This window comes from Macaca thibetana, chromosome 20 (assembly GCF_024542745.1).
Source record: "Macaca thibetana thibetana isolate TM-01 chromosome 20, ASM2454274v1, whole genome shotgun sequence".
Classification (NCBI taxonomy): domain Eukaryota; kingdom Metazoa; phylum Chordata; class Mammalia; order Primates; family Cercopithecidae; genus Macaca; species Macaca thibetana.
Genome location: NC_065597.1, coordinates 16,415,739 through 16,435,945, shown reverse-complemented (window position 1 = coordinate 16,435,945; position 20,207 = coordinate 16,415,739). Strand labels below are relative to the sequence as shown.

The 20,207-nt window shown below is 40.4% G+C and overlaps 1 protein-coding gene across 3 annotated transcripts in view; it reads right to left on the bottom strand.

Moving 5' to 3' along the window:
* Window positions 1-20,207, bottom strand: part of HYDIN (HYDIN axonemal central pair apparatus protein) — a 463,051-nt gene that overhangs the window by 241,164 nt on the left and 201,680 nt on the right. For all 3 annotated transcript variants that reach the window (XM_050772650.1, XM_050772651.1, XM_050772652.1), the window contains 5 exons: window positions 18,322-18,557; window positions 16,308-16,408; window positions 13,719-13,854; window positions 11,170-11,334; window positions 9,554-9,706 (listed from right to left, as the gene is read on the bottom strand). In XM_050772650.1, the coding sequence (XP_050628607.1) occupies window positions 9,554-9,706; window positions 11,170-11,334; window positions 13,719-13,854; window positions 16,308-16,408; window positions 18,322-18,557 (791 nt within the window). The remainder of the gene's footprint in view (window positions 1-9,553; window positions 9,707-11,169; window positions 11,335-13,718; window positions 13,855-16,307; window positions 16,409-18,321; window positions 18,558-20,207) is intronic.

Sequence of the window (20,207 nt, the reverse complement as noted above, 5' to 3'; positions counted from 1 at the left end):
TATATAAAATATACACACACTGGTGTGTGTGTGTGCGCGTGCGTGTGTTTTCATAATGAAGGTAACAGAAAGAATGTCAGAGAAGAAATATTTGAAGAGATAATGACTGAGACATTCCAGAATTTAAGGCTCAAATCCTCTGATACATTAAAGAGAAAATTTAAGAAAATCAAGGATAAAAACACAATCTTAAGAACAACTAGTGAGAAAAGACAAGTTCCTTATAAAGGAACAATAATCAGACTAACAGCAAAATTTTTATCACCAACAATTAATGCCAGAGGTCAATCTTCAAAGAGTGGAAAGAAAAGAGAAAAACCATCAAATAGAATCATATGCTCAGCTAAACCAAGCATCATAAACTACGGACCTCTAGCATTAGAAAGACATAATTTAGTAAAAAGAAACATAACCACAAAAAAAAAAGCAGAGAAATACAAGAAATAAAAGAAGAAAAAAATCAACCAACTATTTTGGTAACTAGTGAGTGATACAGAATAGACTCATAGCCCAAAAATTCCCCTGTGCTCTGCCTATTCATCCATCCCTCCCACTAATCTCTGGCAAGCACTAATCTTTTTACTGTCTCCATAGTTTTGCCTTTTCCAGAATGTCATATAATTGGAATCATACATATGTAGCCTTTTCAGGTTGGCTTCTTTCAGTTAGTAATATGCATTTAAGTTTCCTCCATGTTTTTTACCATTTTAAATCATAAGACAGTATTTGGAATAATTTTATACCAATACATTTGCAAACTTTGATAAAATTTTTAAAAGTCTAGAAAAATTTAAATCTGAATAGTCATTGTAGAAAATTATTCATTAGTTACAATTTCCATACATTTCCATTAATCTCCTAACATCCATAGACACACCAGGATCCTGAGACTAAATGGTTTTATCATTAAGCAATAGATCCTACTTTATATAATGATTATATAAGGTCTTTTCCAAAGATGAAAAAAAGAGGTAAGGATAAGTCACGTTGTAAGAATGCAGTATTCTTGATATCAAAACCAGGGAAATGTAACATAAAAATGTAAAACAACAAATGCAAAAATGTAAGTATATGATAGCAATCGTATCAATAGCATACTTGAATAATAGTATGTTATGGTTGGTTGGATTCACCCCAGGAATGTAAAAGTGATTCACAACCAGAGAATCTGTTAATTTAATTTGTTATATTAACAGGTAAGGAAAAAAAGCCATAAATCATCTGAATAGGTACAGGAAATGCATTACATTTCAGCATGTGTTAATGATAACAAATAAGAAAGGATTAGAACTTTCTTAATGTGACATAGGCATTTACCAAAAATCTATAAGAGATGTTACGCTTAAAATGAAACATTTGAGGCTTTTTGATTAATGTGGGGAATAAGACAGAGATGTCTTATATAACCTCTACTATTCAGCATTGCATTGAAAAGCCTAGCTCATGCAATGAATCAGGAAAAAGCAGCAAAGAATTAAGGATTGGAAAGGAAACTTGCAGACAAAAATCTACAAACAGAACTAATGAAGACATGTGTGGCAAGATTGAAAGCTGATACAAGAAAATTCAATAGTTCCTATAAATTATTATCTAGTTAGAAAATGCAATGCCAAAAAGGTACCATTCACACAAAGGAACTTAGGAGAGATGACAAAGGATGTGTAAGACCTTTATGAAGAAAATTATAAGCCTTAATTAAAGGACATAAAAGAAATCCTAGTAGATATTCATAGTAAAGTTCCAGCGTTTATTTTCTAGGTGTGCAAATTTGAGCTACTTATTTATTATCCCTGTGCCTCATTTTCCACATTGGTAAAATAGAGATAATAATAAAATCTACCTAATTAAATTGTTAAGGATCATGTAAAATAATACATACAAAAGGACTTAGAACAGTGCCTGATATATAACAAGTATTATTATTGTTATCATTAAGCTGTAGCTTTTAAGACAGTAAGGATAGTGACATGGAGATAGATAAATGGAATATAATATAAAGCTCAGAAACCTGCCTAGGCACATATGAAGTCTGAAGTATAACAGAGGAAGCAATATCAATGCATGAAAAAAGGAAAGAGTAGCAAGAACTGGTGATAGGATGAATGGCTTTCTTCATGAAAAAAACAGACTTTACTTGCCTTAGATAAAAAAATAATCTTAGCTGGATTAAAGGCATGAAAAGTAAGAGTCGAAACCTATTCAAATAGAAGGACAGGGATGGATTTCCTAAACCATACATAGAAAACAGATATGGCTGGCCGCAGTGGCTCACACGTATAATCCCAGCACTGGCTGAGGTGGGTGGATTGCTTGAACCCAAGAGTTTGAGACCAGCCTGGGCAACATGATGAAACTCCATCTCTACAAAATTTACAAAACTTAGCAGGGTGTGGTGGTGTGTGCCTGTAGTCCCAGCTACTTGGGGGCTGAAGTGGGAGAATGGTTTGAACCTGGGAGGTGGAAGGCTGCAGTGAGCTGCGATTGTGCCACTGCACTCCAGCCTGGGTGACAGGATAAGAACCTGTAAAAAAAAAAAGAAAGTAAGAAAAGAAGGAAACAAAGAAAGGGGGAGAGAGAGAGAGGGAGAGAGAGAGAGAGAGAGAGAGAGAGAGAGAGAGAGAGAAGAAAGAAAGAAAACAGATACAGTGAAGAAAATGATTCATAAAATTGACATCAAAACTAAAAATATCTTTAAAAAATCCAAAACTTCATTACAAAGAAAGGGCTAGTATCCACAATATATAACATCTATAAATAAATAATTGATAATAGATAACTGACAGAAAAGGACACCTGAATGAAACAGTAATAAGTAATACTAATAAGGGATATACAAATTAAAACTATAATAAGATATCATTTCATGTTCAGACTAGCAAGAACTTGAGTCAGACCACACTAAGTTTTAGCCACTACATAAACAGATACCTCAAACACTCCTGGAAGGGCACATTGATATAATCACTTTGGAGAGTAATTTGGCAAGATCTAATGAGGCTGAAAATGTACCTACCTGAAGAGCCAACAAATTCCACTCCTAGATATACTCCCTATGTGCATACACCCAAAGACTCTTGCCTATGTACACAAGGAGACAAGTATTCTATTCATTGCAGCATTGTTATAATAAACCAATTGTCAACAAGTAGGCAAAGAAATAAACATAATAAATGGTAAATGGAGTATGCACAGCAACTAAAATGAAATAACTAGATTTATAGGCATTAACATGGATAGATGTTGGAAACATAATTTTGAGCCTGAAAAATAAGTTGCAGAATGTCACATGCAGTGATATGATTTACATACATTTTAGAAGCAACAAAATGCCACAATATAGTATTTATGAATACATATAATATATATTATGTAATAAAATATAAAAACATGGCTTGGACACACATCAAATTCATGATACGGTTGCCTCTGGGCAGAGAGAAAGGACATAGGACTGGCAAGGAGAATCTATGGAACTCCATAGACATTAACATTAATATTTGATTTCTTTAAGTAAAGGATCTGAGGCAAATAAATGTGGGGAAAGATTAACGTGTTAATTTTTATATCAAGTATATCTCTTGATTTTTTCTGTATTAAAATATGTTTCATATACATAGTGTCTGACCTCCAGAATTAAATAATTCTGTGGTGGAACAGACAGAAAATAGACTAAAATGTAGAGAAGCTGAGTGATGACTGACTTTTATCATGCAACCTTGGCCAATTCTCTCAACCAAAAGAATCTCGGTTATCTGATCTGCTGAATGAGGACATTGCAGACCTTAAGGGGGGTGGGTATGTGTTGAGAACACAGCACGTGCTAGGCATGAATCACATTAACACAAGAGCTGGGCTGTGAGCTAAAAACTAAATAGTATATTGTGAATACATCTTAGGAAACAAAGCTACTATTTTGTAAAACCCATCAGAAACAAAAAGAATACAAGGAGGCTTAACAACTGTAGTTGGTCTCTGATTCATGTACATTTCTTTCCTTTTTCCTTATGCCTTTTTCCTCATCATTTCCCTCCACAGATGTAACAATTTAGAGGGCAGAGCTAATCTACTCATTGAAGCCTGAGAAACAGCCCATTCTATCTCCTCTTCACACACAGTGTGGGGTGGAATAGCTTAATGATGTCATCTGTCAAAAGGCCCTGGAGTCTTATTGTTTGTCCATTAGAAATGTCTCTAGCATGGAATCTTCTAATATAGTCAATTCCCCAAGGAGAAGACAGAGTTTCAGATCTACAGTGAGCTCCAGTATGCAGGGGTGATGCAGTGTACGAGGCATAGCTGCAGTTTTCTACAGACCAGTTGCTACAAGAAGTTTAAAATGAGCTCTCTGGCAACAGCCACAATTTTCACTCTCCGAAAATGGATAGAGTCCGGCACTGACAATCTCCCTTGATGTTAAATGCGTGCCAGCCAATTTCTTTCTGAGTTTCTCTATTTCTTTTGTTAAAGTAGGGGACATAACTTTGAATTTTAAACTTCTACTAGCTATACTAGTGAAGAATTTTTTTTTTTTTTTTTTTTTTTGAGACGGAGTCTCACGCTGTTGCCCAGGCTGGAGTGCAGTGGCGCGATCTCGGCTCACTGCAAGCTCCGCCTCCCGGGTTCCCGCCATTCTCCTGCCTCAGCCTCCTGAGTAGCTGGGACTACAGGCGCCCGCCACCGCGCCCGGCTAATTTTTTGTATTTTTAGTAGAGACGGGGTTTCACTGTGGTCTCGATCTCCTGACCTTGTGATCCGCCCGCCTCGGCCTCCCAAAGTGCTGGGATTACAGGCTTGAGCCACCGCGCCCGGCCTAGTGAAGAATTTTTACACACATTTATATACATAACTAAATGCTCTATGTTATACTACAAAGGATAAAAAAGAAAGTGAAAAAGTAAATTATGTGTCTTTATTTCAGATATACAATTGAAGGAATTTTTGTTGGCTGAAAAATGGCATTGTAGACATAATTTGTATATGTACATTTCAACACCTCTCTGCATAAAATGAAGTGTATCCAGTCCTTTTTTCTACTTCAGAAATACTCCTTAATTTCTTCTCTTGCCCTTTTAACAAATCCTACTCCTCTAGCTGTGTCTACCTTAAAGGGTCATTTATAAACATGAAACCATGCTCCTTTCACCATTTCCAAGTCCATTTTCATAATCATTGCTGGGGAAAAGTTAGGCAGTTCATTAGCACAGAGGAAAAGAGAAGGAATCAGAAGTCAGACCACTGGGGCCGGAACCAGGCCTGCCACTTACAAGTTGTGGCAATTAACTTAACCTATTTCTACCTGGTTAAAATGGGGATAATAACAGTATTTTCTCACAGAATTGTAGTAAATGAAATACTGTATATAAAGTGACAAATAGGTAGAATGAAATAGATGTTAGTCAGAATTAACTTAGTGTCACCATATTGTCATCATTATAATTGTTAAGCCAGCTGCTAGTTGCTGGAAAGTCAGTGCAGAGACTACTGTCATTTAAAGGAGACAGACACATCAACAAATACATATAGAAAGCGGGTCCCTACTTAAATGAGGAAATAACCCAGTGGCTGAGGGTCTGAAGGAGTTTTGAAAGCCTAATAATTCTCCCTTGCTGCCATATCACTGTGTATAGCTGTGGCAAGTGAGAGAGAAATATAAATGTTTTAAAAGAACCATGCTTGGATGAGGCATCTGAATGCCTGTTTCCTGAATGCAGGAATTGTAAGTATCTCTTCACAATGGCCTTTCCCTGCAGATCACGGAGACAGAAGGCCGCTACAAGGACGTCTTGGTGCCATCTGAGTCCCAAGGTGGCACTGACATCTGGACCCAAGGTTTGAGCTAAAGGTAGTCAAGGCTGAATTAGAGCCAAGAGCAAAAAGAAAATGATTCCAGATGCTTCCAAACAAGTACCGAGCAAGGCACTTCCTCTGCCTAGCAAGGGGCACCCATTAAAAGGAGGCATCTGTCCTATAGCCCAGTGCTGAGGTCCCTAGGGCCCTGGGGCTCTGCTGCATCCGCACCCTTATTTCCGCTGCTCACAGGGAGGGGAAAGTCTCTCTTCCTGACAGAGCTCCCTGCATACAAGCAGAGTCCACATTCTCCTGCCAACAGGGCCTTTCCATTCTCCGTTCTCACATTCTGACTTTTTTTTCCCTCTCCTCCAAACCAGAGGTGCCTTATTCGATTGTTTCAAATAAGTCAGCCTGCTGGGAACTGTTGGTGGAGGCTGATATTCCAGGCACAGGCATTCCAAAGCAAAGGAGAGCCTACTGCTCCAGCTCACAAAATACTCTTCCTTGTACTAATAAACTTTTTTACACTCAAAATAAATTTTTAATGGAATATAAAAAATATAATCTTCACTGTTTCTTCCTTCCATACTATATGAAGAGGTCCCAGGTGTTTTTAAAAATCATTTTTTTCTGTATAGTGTTTGTTTCTGAGAAATTACAAATTGCTCTAACTGTCATTTATCTTCCAACATCACTGTGGAGGTAGGCTTCCAGCTTCCCATCTCCTGACCTCTCTGGCTGACAACAAACAGATGCTTCATGCGAAGGGTGAATCTAATCACAGTGGTGCTGTGCTGTGTGGCTACACATGAGGCTGAGTGTGTCAGGTGGCTGACAGTGACTGCCACATCTGGGAAGGGCTGACATTCACCCATGGCTAAAAGAGGAGATAGAGTGGCCCCTCCTGTCACAGCATCCAACAAGAAAAGAGAAGAACTTCCAGCACCTGAATTTGTAATAGGCTTGGGGAATAAACTATTAATTGAAGCTCTCTCCTAATGCTTAGTAATTCCTGTAAGAATGCGTTTGAAGGTTTGGTACTGTACATCAAGTTGAAATTTTTCAGTTTCTTTCCACTGTAGTTCATTTCAAATTAGCATAATTCAATTTTTATAACGTTAATACATATCATATTTACTAGGACATCCAAAAAAACTCAGCTGAAATAAGAGTTTAATTTTCCCCTATGAGAACTACTTGAAGTTAAAACCACTTTTCTTTTTTTCCTTTTTTTTCTTTTTTTTTTTTTTGAGACAGAGTCTCACTCTGTCACGCAGGCTGGAGTGCAGTGGTGTGATCTCAGCTCACCAAACAGAGATTGACTCTTCCTCTCCCAGCATCAACTCGGCACTGGACCAGGAAGCAACACTTACTAAGCGGTACCCTGTGCTTTCTACCAAACACATCAATTAACTAATTGGATAAAAACTAGTAAAAATGTCTTTTCTATAGGATTTTTCTTTAAACATTATGAAACAATATTCTTTACATGAGATTCATACAGTGCTAAAGCACGATTGGGGTTGTGTGAAAACCTCTATTAAAAAGACCAGTGGCTGTATGTGAATATGGCTGCCTTCATAACGAGTAGAGATAAATGATAATAAAAATAAATGATGATGATAAATGGCTGCTAACTGGGACCAATGTCTCTGGTGAGCTGTCACAAGTCAGCAGAAAATGACATTCCTTAAATTTTATGAAATTAATAATACTTGATTATTCAGAAATACCTGATGAATAATCTGAATATGCTGAAACTAAATGTTAGTTCTCATTCAAATGCAATAAATTGACGATAGGCAGAGGGCTATACAATTAAACATTTTATATTTAAATTTAGAAAACTATTTCTAAAATCAAGAATACTTTCAATTATTGAATTAGAAATTCCTAAACTCTACAAAACCCCATCATTTCATGTCTGTTCTTGTATAAAAAAAATAAAAATTAGCTTATAGAAGACAAGCTGGTCTAAACGTCATTATGAAATACAACTGTATTTGACCCTTGAACAACAGGAGTTTGAACTGCATTGGTCCACTTATATGTGGATTTTCTTCCACCTCTGCCACCCATGGGACAGTAAGACCAACCCCTTCTCTCCCTCCTCCTCCTCAGCCTACTCAATGTGAAGATGATGAGGATGAAGATCTTTATGATGATGTACCTGCACTTAATGAATAAGTATATTTGTGCTTCTTTATGATTTTCTTAATAACATTTCTTTTCTCTAGCTTACTTTATTGTAAGAATACAGTATGTGATACATATAACGTACAAAATATGTGTTAATACTGCTATTGGAAAGGCTTCTGGTCAACAGTAGGTTGTTAGCAGTAAGTTTTTGAGAGGTTAAAAGTTATATGTTTATTTTGCTGTGCTGAAGCTCTTTAGTTTAATTAGGACCCATTTGTCAATTTTTGTTTTTGTTGTAATTGCTTTTAGAATCTTTGTCATAAAATCTTTGCCAGGGGCCATGTGCAGAATGGTATTGCCTAGGTTATCTTCCAGGATTTTTATAGTTTTAGGTTTTACGTGTAAGTCTTTCATCCATCGAGTTGATTTCTGCATATGGTATGAGGAAGGGGTCTAGTTGCAATCTTCTGCATATGACTAGCCAGTTATCCAAATGCCATTTATTGAATACAGAATCTTTTCCCCATTGCTTTTGTCAACTTTGTCAAAGATAAAATGGTTGCAGGCTGTGTGGCATTATTTCTGGGCTCTCTATTCTGTTGCATTGGTCTATGTGTCTGGAATGAAATCATGTCCTTTGCAGCAATATGGATGGAGCTGGAGGCCATTATCCTAAGCAAATTATTGCAGGAACAGAAAACCAAATATCACACAAAGAAGGGAACGAGAGACACTGGGGCCTACTTGAGGGTGAAGGGCGGGAGGAAGAGAAAATACAAAAACTACCTATTAGATACTATGCTTATTACCTGGGTGATAAAATAATCTGTACACCAAACCTGTGACATACAATTTACCTATGTAACAAACCTGTACATGTACCCCCTGAAACTAAAATAAAAGTTTTAAAAAAAAGTTATATGTGAATTTTCAACTGCATAGGGGTTTGGTGTCCCTAATCCTCACACTGTTCAAGGGTCAACTGTACAAAAAAATGAGACAAAACCATTTCTAAAACCATTTTACATCTATTTTGTATCTGTCTTTGCTGTTTACTTTAATTTCTGTTTTTGGTGAATACTCTCCTGTATTTCATACATCCTTACAAACTACCTTAAAATATTGCTAGAAGGAAAAGAGAACAAAAATAGAATAAACACACTAACACATTTGTAGCCAAAAGGACTCAAATTAAAGGAAGCACTTCTAATTAAAGAGACATCTAAAAAGTGTTTTTTTGAGGGCTGGAGCTGGGCTTAGGTACAGTTCAGGAGGGGAGCTTGTTGACCTCTGAAGCATCTTCCTGAACTGGGATTCTATTGATTGTACTTGCCTGTTTACCAAAACACATGCACACTGTGTTTCTTAATCAACAAAAGTATTATAATAGGTGTCCCTTAAGCTAAGGCATCCCTTAATCAACAAAATTATTAATTGATGCATAAATCATTATGTTAATAATTCATTATAATAAAGAAGAATTGGGGATGGGAATGACGTGGTTTAATGCAACAACATAACCATGCAAATCTCTGCTTCTGGTGATCATTTTCAAAGACATGTTGCAAAAATAGGGCCATTGCCTGTAAGCCAAAGCTGCGTTTCATCATGTCCCGTGACTTACCATGCATGCCCGGAAAAATGCAGGAATGAAGGACTGGTTGCATAGGTTGAGAATCCTGGAAGAGTCTTTTAGGACGTAGATACTGCCAAAGTCCACTTGATTGGGATGGACGTAGATAACTGGGCCTTCTCCAGTGCTCTTTAAGTGACATACCTGAGTTCCGCCAGAGAGAAAGAACACAGGAACAGCTGGAAATGGCTAGTCACTTATAGCCATTCCTTCAATAAAAAGCAAGGGCATAAGAGGATGCTTATGAGAACTGGCACCCCTTCCCACTGGTGTGCTGTGGTCTCAGGGACACAGTGAGGGCCATGCTGGTCAGACGTGTGAATTCATCCTGGATTTCCTCCCCAGAAAGGATGAGCAGCTTCCCAGGTCAGCCCAGAGCCATGCACTGAGGGGAAACCAGAATCTGGGTCCGCTCCATCCCACACAGCACTCCAGCCTCAACAACACTTAGTACAGGGTTAAGGGTCAGCACTGTGGCTGGGTTTGAGTTCCAGTTCTGTTGCTTTACAAGTGGTGTGGCAGGGCAGGGCCACTGCACATAGTTGTGAGGGTCGGAGATTGAAATCCACTTTGCTCTGCTCTCTTCTCCCTGTCCCTTGAGCCAGGCACTGTGTCTGCCCGAGGAAGGTGGCCTTTTTCTTTCACAAAGTTCTGGCTGCTCAGCAAGCTACCCTCTCATGGGCCGCATCTGTGCAGGGGGGTGGGGGAGGGGCACAGTGAGCCTCGTGGGGGACCTGAACTGGTGACATGTTTTGGGGTTGGCCTGCCTTGGTGATGCTGCTTTGTAAGTCAGGTGGCTTATCTACAGCATCTTATATGGAAGAGATAAAAGCAAAATCCTAGTGTTTTATGCTCTCTAAGCAATCAGAGTCACGTCAAAGAAATGTAAGGTGACATCACTAGTTCCCAAGAAAATCACATGTCTAGGAATACAGAGCCTATTGGGCAACCTCCTGTAGGATTCAATGTTTATCCTTCAACTCAGCCTAAGCAGTGGAGAACTTTCCATGAATCCCTCTTCCTCTTAGAGAGACTATTGCTAATATGAGCCACAAGTCAAGTCAATATACAAGAAAAACTCAGGTGAACAGTGAAAGAAAGTGATCTCCTAGCCCATAGGTGACAAACCAGTGATACCCAAACCCAGCTTTGCACCAGGAACAACCAAGGAGCTTATTAAACATACAGATGTGCTGGCTCCTGTACAGATGTGCTGGCTTCCTCCCCTTGGAGATTCTGATTTAAAAGGATTGGAGAGGGGTCAGGCATGTGGGGGAGTGTGTGTGTGTGTGTGTGTGTGTGTGTGTGTGTGTGTGTGTGTGTGAGTGAGATAGAGAGAGAGAGAGAGAGACAGAGAGAGACTCCTGGTATCCTGTTAGGTTTAAGGATGATTGCTATAAAACACCGCTTCTGTTAGATGTAGCCATAAACAGATTCCATAAAGTCACATTGCACTGGTATTTTACCATTGCAGAGTAAAAACATAAAACCCTACAACTCCAAGAAACTGGGACATATGTGAATACAGTGTGGGCCTTAAATGAGAAAGCTCAAAATGTTTGAGAAGCACAGCAATTTCAACTGCAGTTCTGAAAATGGATTCTCACCAAAGGGGGGTCCTGGCTCCCAAAGATCGAGATGTAAACTGTGGATCTGTGTTCTCCAGTGACCTGGGTCTCTAGGGCCAGTGGTATGTGGATGGTGCTGCTAGGGGGGATGACCCCACTAGGGGTGGGGCTGGAAAGCAGCATAGCAGGCACCTCCTCACACACCTGGGGGAGAGAAAACCAGAGAGGTAAGGACAGCACAGCATGGAACAAATAGCGTATTCGCTTATTTTGAAGTAAGTGTTTTCCTGAGTCCATAGAGGTCTTTTAGAAATGTCTTATTATTCAAGCAAGTAAATGAGGATGAATACCCCAATTGGGCCAAAAGGAAGTTTGGTTAAGTGGGGTGTGCATGAGGCCCAAAATTCAAAGTACCCAACAAGATGCAGAATTATCCGCAACACAAGTAAGTTCAGGGCAACAGCTTTCCACTATCCTTAGGAAAAGGAAAAGGTCCACTTTCCACTTTCCAAGTTCCTTAACCTGGCCCTCTGCACCCTCACGCATCGTCCCTGTTCCCTCGCCCTTTGTGCTCTATCAATAGAGGCCGCTAGTGTTTCCTGAATCCATGATGCTGCTTCTCACCTCCAATCCTTTGCACTCATGGTGACTCCTCCTAGAATGTCCGTTCCCATCAACCCGTCTGGCACACTCACCTTGAATTCTCCCTCCATTCCTCAAGGGTTCTAGGGTGGGAACCTTTCCTCTGTCCCCAGGGAGCATCCTGTGCAGTCCTTTTCCACAGCATGCACTGGACAGCACCATGCCACCTGCATGTCCCGCTGACAACTTCTTAGCACACAGCAGGGGCCTCTCCTCTCTACATGCCTACTTTCTGACCCAAAGCATATGCTCAGTTTTTAAAGTGAGGAATGAATGAATGGATGAACGAATGAAAAAGTGTCCAGTGTTGACCAATTTGTGTTTCTCAGAAACCTGTTCTGCAGCATATTACCAGCTTTTATGCAACAAGAACACAAATAAAAATTTTTAAATGCCACTGTATAATCTTGGGAACCATTTTTCAGAGCCTCTGCTGCTGGGGAGGAAGACAGAGCACACAGGTGTCACCTGCCCGGGGTACACCACAGTCTCTCTGCATCTGGTCTGGCCTAACATGGCCCAGTCTAACTCCTCCCTGTGCCGCAGTGCTCCACCGAGCCTTATGACAGCCTGAGGTCAGACTGATCTCTTTACCTAGGTTTTGACATTTTGCTCATTATGGATTTTTTTGGAATTAATTTTGATTTCTTACATTACGGCATGGAAATACTAAGTATCTTGATGGAGTGCTTGGCTTCCCCTTAAATTCTGTCCCCAAGGCAAGTGCCTCATCCTATGCCCAGCGCTGCTGTGCAGAAGCAACTCCCCCTGACCCCAGATGCAGGCTCCACTCTGAGTTCTTGAAATGATCATGCACTGAGAAGGGTTGACCTGGCCTGCCGTGACGCATCTGAGTGGGTGTCAGACCCTGTCTCCCCTCACCCCCACCCTTGGCTTCTGGTTCTGTCTCAGAGAAACTCATAGAACCATTCTATTTCTCTCTTACATAACAGCCCCGTGACTCATTAAAGGTAGCTGTGTTATCCTAGCTAAGTCTATTCTGTTTCAGATTAAACACACACATGACTGGATTTGCAGATGCCATGGATTGCCATTTTGGTTACTGTGAACATGATGCCTTTTTTTTCAAGTTTCCATTAGAAAAATACAATGACAACATCTGAAGACAAAATTCTGGCTGTGTTTTGACCGGCAGCTATCTCCTTCCTTTACCTGAATGTGGTAATTCTCTGCTGCAGCCTAAACCTGCCTTGGTTCTGTGGCCTTCATATTGCTGTTTTAACTCCCATTGATCTTGTAGCCAAATAAACCTCCATACGATATTTGTGCACACATTTTAGTTAGAATATTGTACTTATATAACTGAGTTTTATACCCAAATGCATTCTTGGTAAACTGCATCTCAGTAATAACCTTCCATTACTCTAATCTGCACAGATTTTAAAAAAAATGTTTATCCATCTGTGTTTAACTGCTTAGTCTCCCACCTAGCTGGGTGTAGTGGCATATGGACAGACACATGTCATAAAACATGAAGAGACAATTCCTCCTTTCTTATTCCTGTATTGTCTCTAGCTTTCTGGTCCAACAAATCTACTTATAAATATTGCATTACTTACTGATGCCATTCAAATCACAGCCATGGACATAATGAAAACTCCTAGCTCATTTCCCATGCATGGTTAGTTCACAGGCAATTATTTGCAGGTGCAATTCTGCATGTTGGCTTAATTGACACTTTCTCTTCTTTATCAAGGGTAATTTCCCTGGGAAATTAACAACAGTTTACACCTGCAGCTGTTCAGGCATGCAGCTAGCAATCCAACTATGACTTTATAACCCCATCCTTATGACTATCTAAGGGTTAAAAATCAGCATTACTTAAGGTCATGTGTTCAGGAATGTGGCACTTCAGAGGGATTTCTGTTTCTCATCAAGGGAACCCAATGGAAGAATTAATACTGAAGAAGGAGAAAGGAACTCACCTGAGGCTGGACCTCATAGAATCCTGGGAGGTCATCTCGATTGGCAAGCTGGAGTGTTTTCTCATACGGGTACTTCAGGAAGCAGTGCCCAAAGTCCACCTCTGTGTTGACCAGATGGAGGGCAGGTACAATACACCTGCTCGGAGAAGCCCATCACACAATTCAAAACAGAGAGCTTGTTTACATACAGAAAACGTAGAGCCCCAAGTGAGATACATTTGTCAGTGTCACATAGTAGTTTTTCTCTAATAACTGCATTAGTCACTTTCAAAGCTTCTCTCCTCCTCTCTTCTCTGTCTCTTGGCCCCCAGTCACCACTTTTTAATCAAAAAAGGACTAGAAGCAGAACTCCTTGAAGAGCTGTCTGGTGGGTAATGACTCACATTTCCATTGTTTTATATATTTGGCCTTCTTTGGGCAAGGGGTGCCATGGCGCAAGATCCTTAGGGTAATGAATCTGTTTCCATGCCAAACAGGGTCAGTGCCACCAGCATGTGGTCCTAAGTAGCTGTGACACTTTGGGCCAGTCAGAAAGCCCCCTAAGGACTAGCGACAGCTCATACCATCTAAATCACAGTAATAATGCTAATTCCTACGCAGAACAGCTGTCTTGGATGCAGAGGCTCAGGGGGCTGCTTGGTCCAGAACTGGCACTGTGACGGGGTTCTCAGTGTGCCAACATGGAGGGGGTGAGGTGGGGGAGAAGGAAGGAGGGTTGTATGTAGGAAAGAGAGGAGTTGAAGCCCTGTGTTTGCCATTGGTCTATTATTAGGTAACTTGGATTTTATTTGCTGTCTGTGACTCTCAATGTCTACTCTACCCTATGTCATTGTTTCAATATAGTGCAATGGTGAAGAGTACCAGCTTTTGAATTTGCAGAGCCAGCTTCAAAGACTGACCTTACTAAGTACAACCTGTGCAACCTTGGGCAAGCTGCTTTCTGTCTCAGAGTCCCATTTCTCTCATAGGTAAAACGAGGATAATTCTAGGGACTGACATTGGTGTTATAAACTCTTCTTAGGGTGTTGAAAGAGCACAGCCCAGCACCAGGTAAGTGCCCAGTAAGAGGAAGTGGGCCTGTGGCAGAATCATGGCAGGCTGTCACTGCTGGCTCTCTGGAGAGAGTCACTTGAGGCTGCAGTTCTAAAAGCAATTCTTCTCTTAAGAGTCAGTGAGTAGTTCTTATAGATTACACCAAAAACAAGGACATGAAAGAGCCTTTCTTTAACCCCAAAGTTTGTGATTTTGCACGAGGTGAGTGTTCATTTTTAGTTGGAATGGAAGTTGTCTGTTGACCCAGTGACTTTCTTAAAGCTAATCCTTTACGGCTTGAAATACTGTGACTGAGAGGGCTTATACTACTTGACTTGGGTCACAGAATATAAGTAGAAAACTCACAGCCTCTTTAGACCTTTTTTTTTTTTTTTTTTTTTTTTTTTTAAATTTAGGATTTCCTATTGATAGTTGTAGGGAAAGGGGCTGGAAGTATCTGAATACGCCTGTATAGAAAAGAAATGCAGGACTAGACTGAAAGGCAAACCTGGGCATAGAAAGGACCACATTACAGTTTTTACTGTTTGTAAACAAAGGAAAAAATTAGGTCTTGAAGGAATACTAAGTAGGTCAAGGTAACACAGTGGGAACCCTAATTTAAGTTATTTCTGCACTGTTATTTATCTTCATCCAAGCCCAAGACACATGAAATGGTGTCGGTTATCTCCCCACCAACCAGCACATCTGCCCCATCTTTAAAGTGTATGTCTTCCTAAGATTCACAAGAGATCTGAATTCCAGAGATTGACATATTAGCATAATTATCAGTTTTACTCAGTCATTTTCTCTATTTCCTATATATAGCATTTTCATACATACACCTTAAAGTCCCAGATCTGGACACTGATTGCTTTGGGAAGAGTGCGGCCCCAGGATTTTACTTAGGATCACATCATTATTAATCGATGACACTACTACTCTCATCAGCACTGCTGCAATGACTGCAGCTTGGTCAAAAAGACACAGTCAACAAATGGCTGAGCCAGGATTTTAACCCGGCTGCCTCTCTAAAAAAGAGAGAGGAGCTGGAGATGGTTCTGAGGAGTATGCATTGTTAAAGATGAGTCTCATCTTGGGGGCCCACACCTATCCTGCAATTCAAGTCATGGCCACAGTGTCCCAGGGCAAGGACCTCTTGGCTTTACAGATCTTCCACTGCAGGACTGACAGCAACACCTTCCTGTTGCATAACTCTGGAGCGCTATGTTGAAAGATGAAAATAAAAGCGAGCAGCTCTTCACCTCTTCCTGCTAAAACCTTTCTGGTTACATACTTTGAAAGTCAGACCCATTAGAGAGGGTCTGACCCATTTCTTCACTATTCTTAGGATTCTTTGCCTAAGCTCTACAAGACACACACACTTCTTATCTCCACTAAAGGTGCATTAGAAACATTTGCTACTTTGTCATTTGAATTCCCAGGAAGGCAGGACAAACCCAGTGTGCTTGGGTTGGCAGGCGAGCTGCCTTCTGGGAGGCAGCCCATGACTGGAGGCTCAGGGGAGACTCGGGAGAAGAGCAAGTTGGGGAGTGGTACCTTGCTGTAATTAAGAGCGCCAGCACCTCTTCTCCAATGCCCTCCACGTCCACGACCAGTGCGAGCTCGTATTTCTGCACAGTGTTGGAGCATAAGGTCACCTGGAAAGAAAAAGGTGGCAAGTTGCTCTTCTAAAAAGCACGTTCTCTCTACGGGGAGTGGGGGGCGGGTTTCTAAAAAGCACGTTCTCTCTACAGGGGGGAGAGGAGCCCCTGGAGGACTACGCTGATCGGTGTGGTTTCTAAGTGCTTTATGGATATATAGCATTTTACATTTTTAGTTGAACAAGTTACATTGTGGGGTCAGGACATGCTGGGTGTTTTCAAAAGCCAGGGTAGAAACCAAATGGCTTTTAGTACAATGGCTTTGCTCATTTCTGAGGAGGTTTTGTCAAAGAAGCCACATACCTGCATAAGGGGAAAAACGAGCATGAACGATGAGCAATATCAAGCCAACTTTAATTACTGCAATTTAAATTGTTCCCCACTTCTGGGCTATATGAATTATGAAAATGTAATATACTCGTAAAACACTATAGCACAAGTTCTCTTACAGTAAAATAAGTGGCAATAACCATGTCAGTTCCAGAAAATGGTGGAAGAAATCAGTTAGTCTGCTTTACCAAAATCTTGCCCCCACCATCCCACATTCTTTATTACAGCAGAAAATAGAAAGTTCCAAAGAAGGGTCTATTTGAGGACAATAGAATGTGGGCAAAACATAAACAGATTTCAGAACTCATTGGTACTTAGATTCCAATTCTAGCAAGTTGGAGTTAAGTAGTAATGAATTGCACAGACAATTCATTTAAGAAGTTTAGCAGTTGCTAGGGGAGATTGAGGGTCAAGGGAGGCTGTTGGGGGCTCAGAACATTTTACCCTGTGTTTTTATTTGCTGCTGTGAAGCTGTACATTTAGGCTTTCAGAAGCCTTGTTACGATTTTTAATTGCTTCAAAATTATATGTACTGGAAGAGATAGTTGCAAGTCTAGAAAACAGCTTCTGGCATGGGTTAAGGCTTTTCTATCTATAAATTATGTATCTGGTACTAATTAAAATGTTTTCAGTTGCAGAGGGAATCACTGGATGCTTTAAATTTGAATCCACAAAGACCTGGCTGAAATGCAGATCAGGAGGAAAACTGGAGCTTGGAGAAAGCTTTTCCAAATATAAAGGAAAAATAAAGTGAAGATGAAGTCATCGATTTGGAAAGAAACAGAGAATCCTAGTGTGACTGTAACCCCCTGTTTATGTATCTGGGTTGTGGCTAGAAGGAAGAACAAGTGGTTTTGGCAGAAGGCTGCTAGCAAGACGCTACGTCTTTTAAAATCTTCCTGAGATACCTGGGAAGCAACAACAAAAAACAACAACAGCAAAAGAAAAGAAGGAAGACAGTTAGGGTGAAATAATTCCACTGGTGGCACTGTGAGGCCATAACCAAGGCAAAGCACTATCCTGATTGCAGACAAAATATGGAAGGAAGAGTATTCTTCAGTATAAGGAAGCTGAATTCTCATGGCTTTTCCTGCGGAACTCAAGATAAAGCACTGTTAGTGATATCACATCCACATCCACCATGAATGAAGTCCAGATTCGGATTACAAAGCTGAATAAACCCGATATCATCTTTGGCATAAGAGTGGCCATGTATTGGTATCTAAAGGATCTGAGTCTGAAGGAAAGATAAACCTAAGTATCAATAAGTTCTGAAATCTGTTTATATTATTACCGATGGGTGTACTGTCTGGATAGTAGTGGCTTCACTAGAAATACCTAGAATCCACTCCTCTGGTGAAGGCAGTGCATCTAGATTAACGTAAAGCCACTGGCACAGTGCCCATTGCTTTGCCCAATGTATTTGTGTCTAGTTTATTTCCTTATAGGCTCACTTTTCCCTGTAAATTGACAGGCATCCCCTCCTGCTGACACTGGATAGCAGGAAGGTATGAGGGCCCAGTGGCTATTTTAAAGGCTCAGCTGCTTGGCTGTGTGTGCACGAAGGCTATGCACTTTACCCTGATAGCAGCAAATCCCTGGGGGCGAATGGTGCCACAGTCAGGAGTGACGGTGAATTCTTTCGGTTTCATTGAGGATATTTCTTCCTTGGTCCAAGATGGTCTTTTGTAGTCTGCATTCTGCTCGCAATATGAAATGCTTTTACGGCCAAGGCCATCCCCAGGAATACGCAGTTTGAAAGTCATGGGGACCAAAGAGGTATTATTGAGAGAACATATCAAGGTATGAGGAAACCCTGGAAAATAAAATATGATGTGAGAAATAAAAGCTCCCCAACACCTCCCTTGACCCTCAATCTCCCCTAGCGACTGCTAAGCTTCTTGAATGAACTGTCTGTGCAATTCATTGCTACTTAACTCTAACTCACCCTAAATATTATTTTTATTGTTTCATTCCATCAATAAACACATTTTCATTCATTAACATATCTATTCTTTTATTTATGCATTCACTCAATGAATATTTACTATACATTTACTATGTGGGAGGTTAAACACCAGATACAAAACAAGCCCCTTGATTGCCACCCAGGCTCTTCTGGGGAGGCAGCCTCTGTTAGTAGTTTGCTGAGTAGTCTTGCAGAAGTATATTTTGCATTTATTTCTTACATAAAAATATATAGTTTTGCATGGAATCATGCTTGCTCTTTTTATTTGCCAGTGTGTAAAAGAAAAAGCCTGCATGGTTTTGCCTGCTGGGTGACCCAGAGCTTGCCAAGATATGATAGAGTGTGTCCTGGACCTGACTGGGGATCACGCTCGTAGGGGTGATGACATGGTAACAAAAAATAGCCTTTCCCAAGACAGACTTTATGAACTGCTTTAGAGTCAGCCAGAGACTAACACCTGGCTTTTACCTCTCTTAGACAAAGCTGCTTTGTCATCATATTCACCTTCGTTCCATGAGGCTCCTCTCTTAAGAGATGTAGATCTTCCTTGCCTGGCAAGCATACACTAAGCTCTGATTTTCTTTCTTTTCTTTTCTTTTTTTTTTTTTTTTTTTTTTTTTTTTTTTTTTTTTTTTGAGATAAGAGTCTTGCTCTGTCGCCCAGGCTGGAGTGCAGTGGTACAATCTTAACTCACTGCAACCTCCACCTCCAAAGTTCAAGTGATTCTCCTGCCTCAGCCTCCTGAGTAGCTGGGATTACAGGTGTGTGCCACCATGCACCACCACATCCATCTAATTTTTGTATTTTTAGTAGAGACGGGGTTTCACCATGTTGGCCAGGTTAGTCTTGAACTCTTGACCTCAGGTGGTCCACCTGCCTTAGCCTCCCAAACTGCTGGGATTACAGGCGTGAGCCACAGTGTCCAGCCACTAAGCTCTGATTTTTGATTCCTAAGGTAGCTATTGAATCTGATACCACTTTCAGAACAAGAATAATAATCTATAGACACAGGAGAACAAAAATGCATATTTCTACTGGATGGAAATGCTACTCTTCTACTTTGAACTCTGCTGTAATAAAATGTACTTGGTCTCTTGGCGTAATGACTGTTGCTGTCAGGGGTATTTTGAGTTGATCTACTTCTGCGTCATGTCTCAGTTTCTGTCCACACATTAGGCCATTGGAGGAAACACATTCATGTATCCTTTGTGATAACGCTCCTGCCAACCTACTTGGAAGATATCTTTCATGGAAAAAGAACTGTGAGATTGAATGCACTTGAAGGGTTATTCTTGGAAATTCCAGAGGAATTGCTTGAAAGTTAGTTTCACAATCATGCTACATGTGACTTTCCTCAACTTACCAAATAACTCTTGAAACTGTAGATGGCTTACCTTATTTGATCTGACCATTTGTGAGTTAGATGTTCTGTGAATGTGGAGCATATTACGGAAAGTGGGTTCTATAAAGATTCACGTGGGTCTTCCAAACCATTGC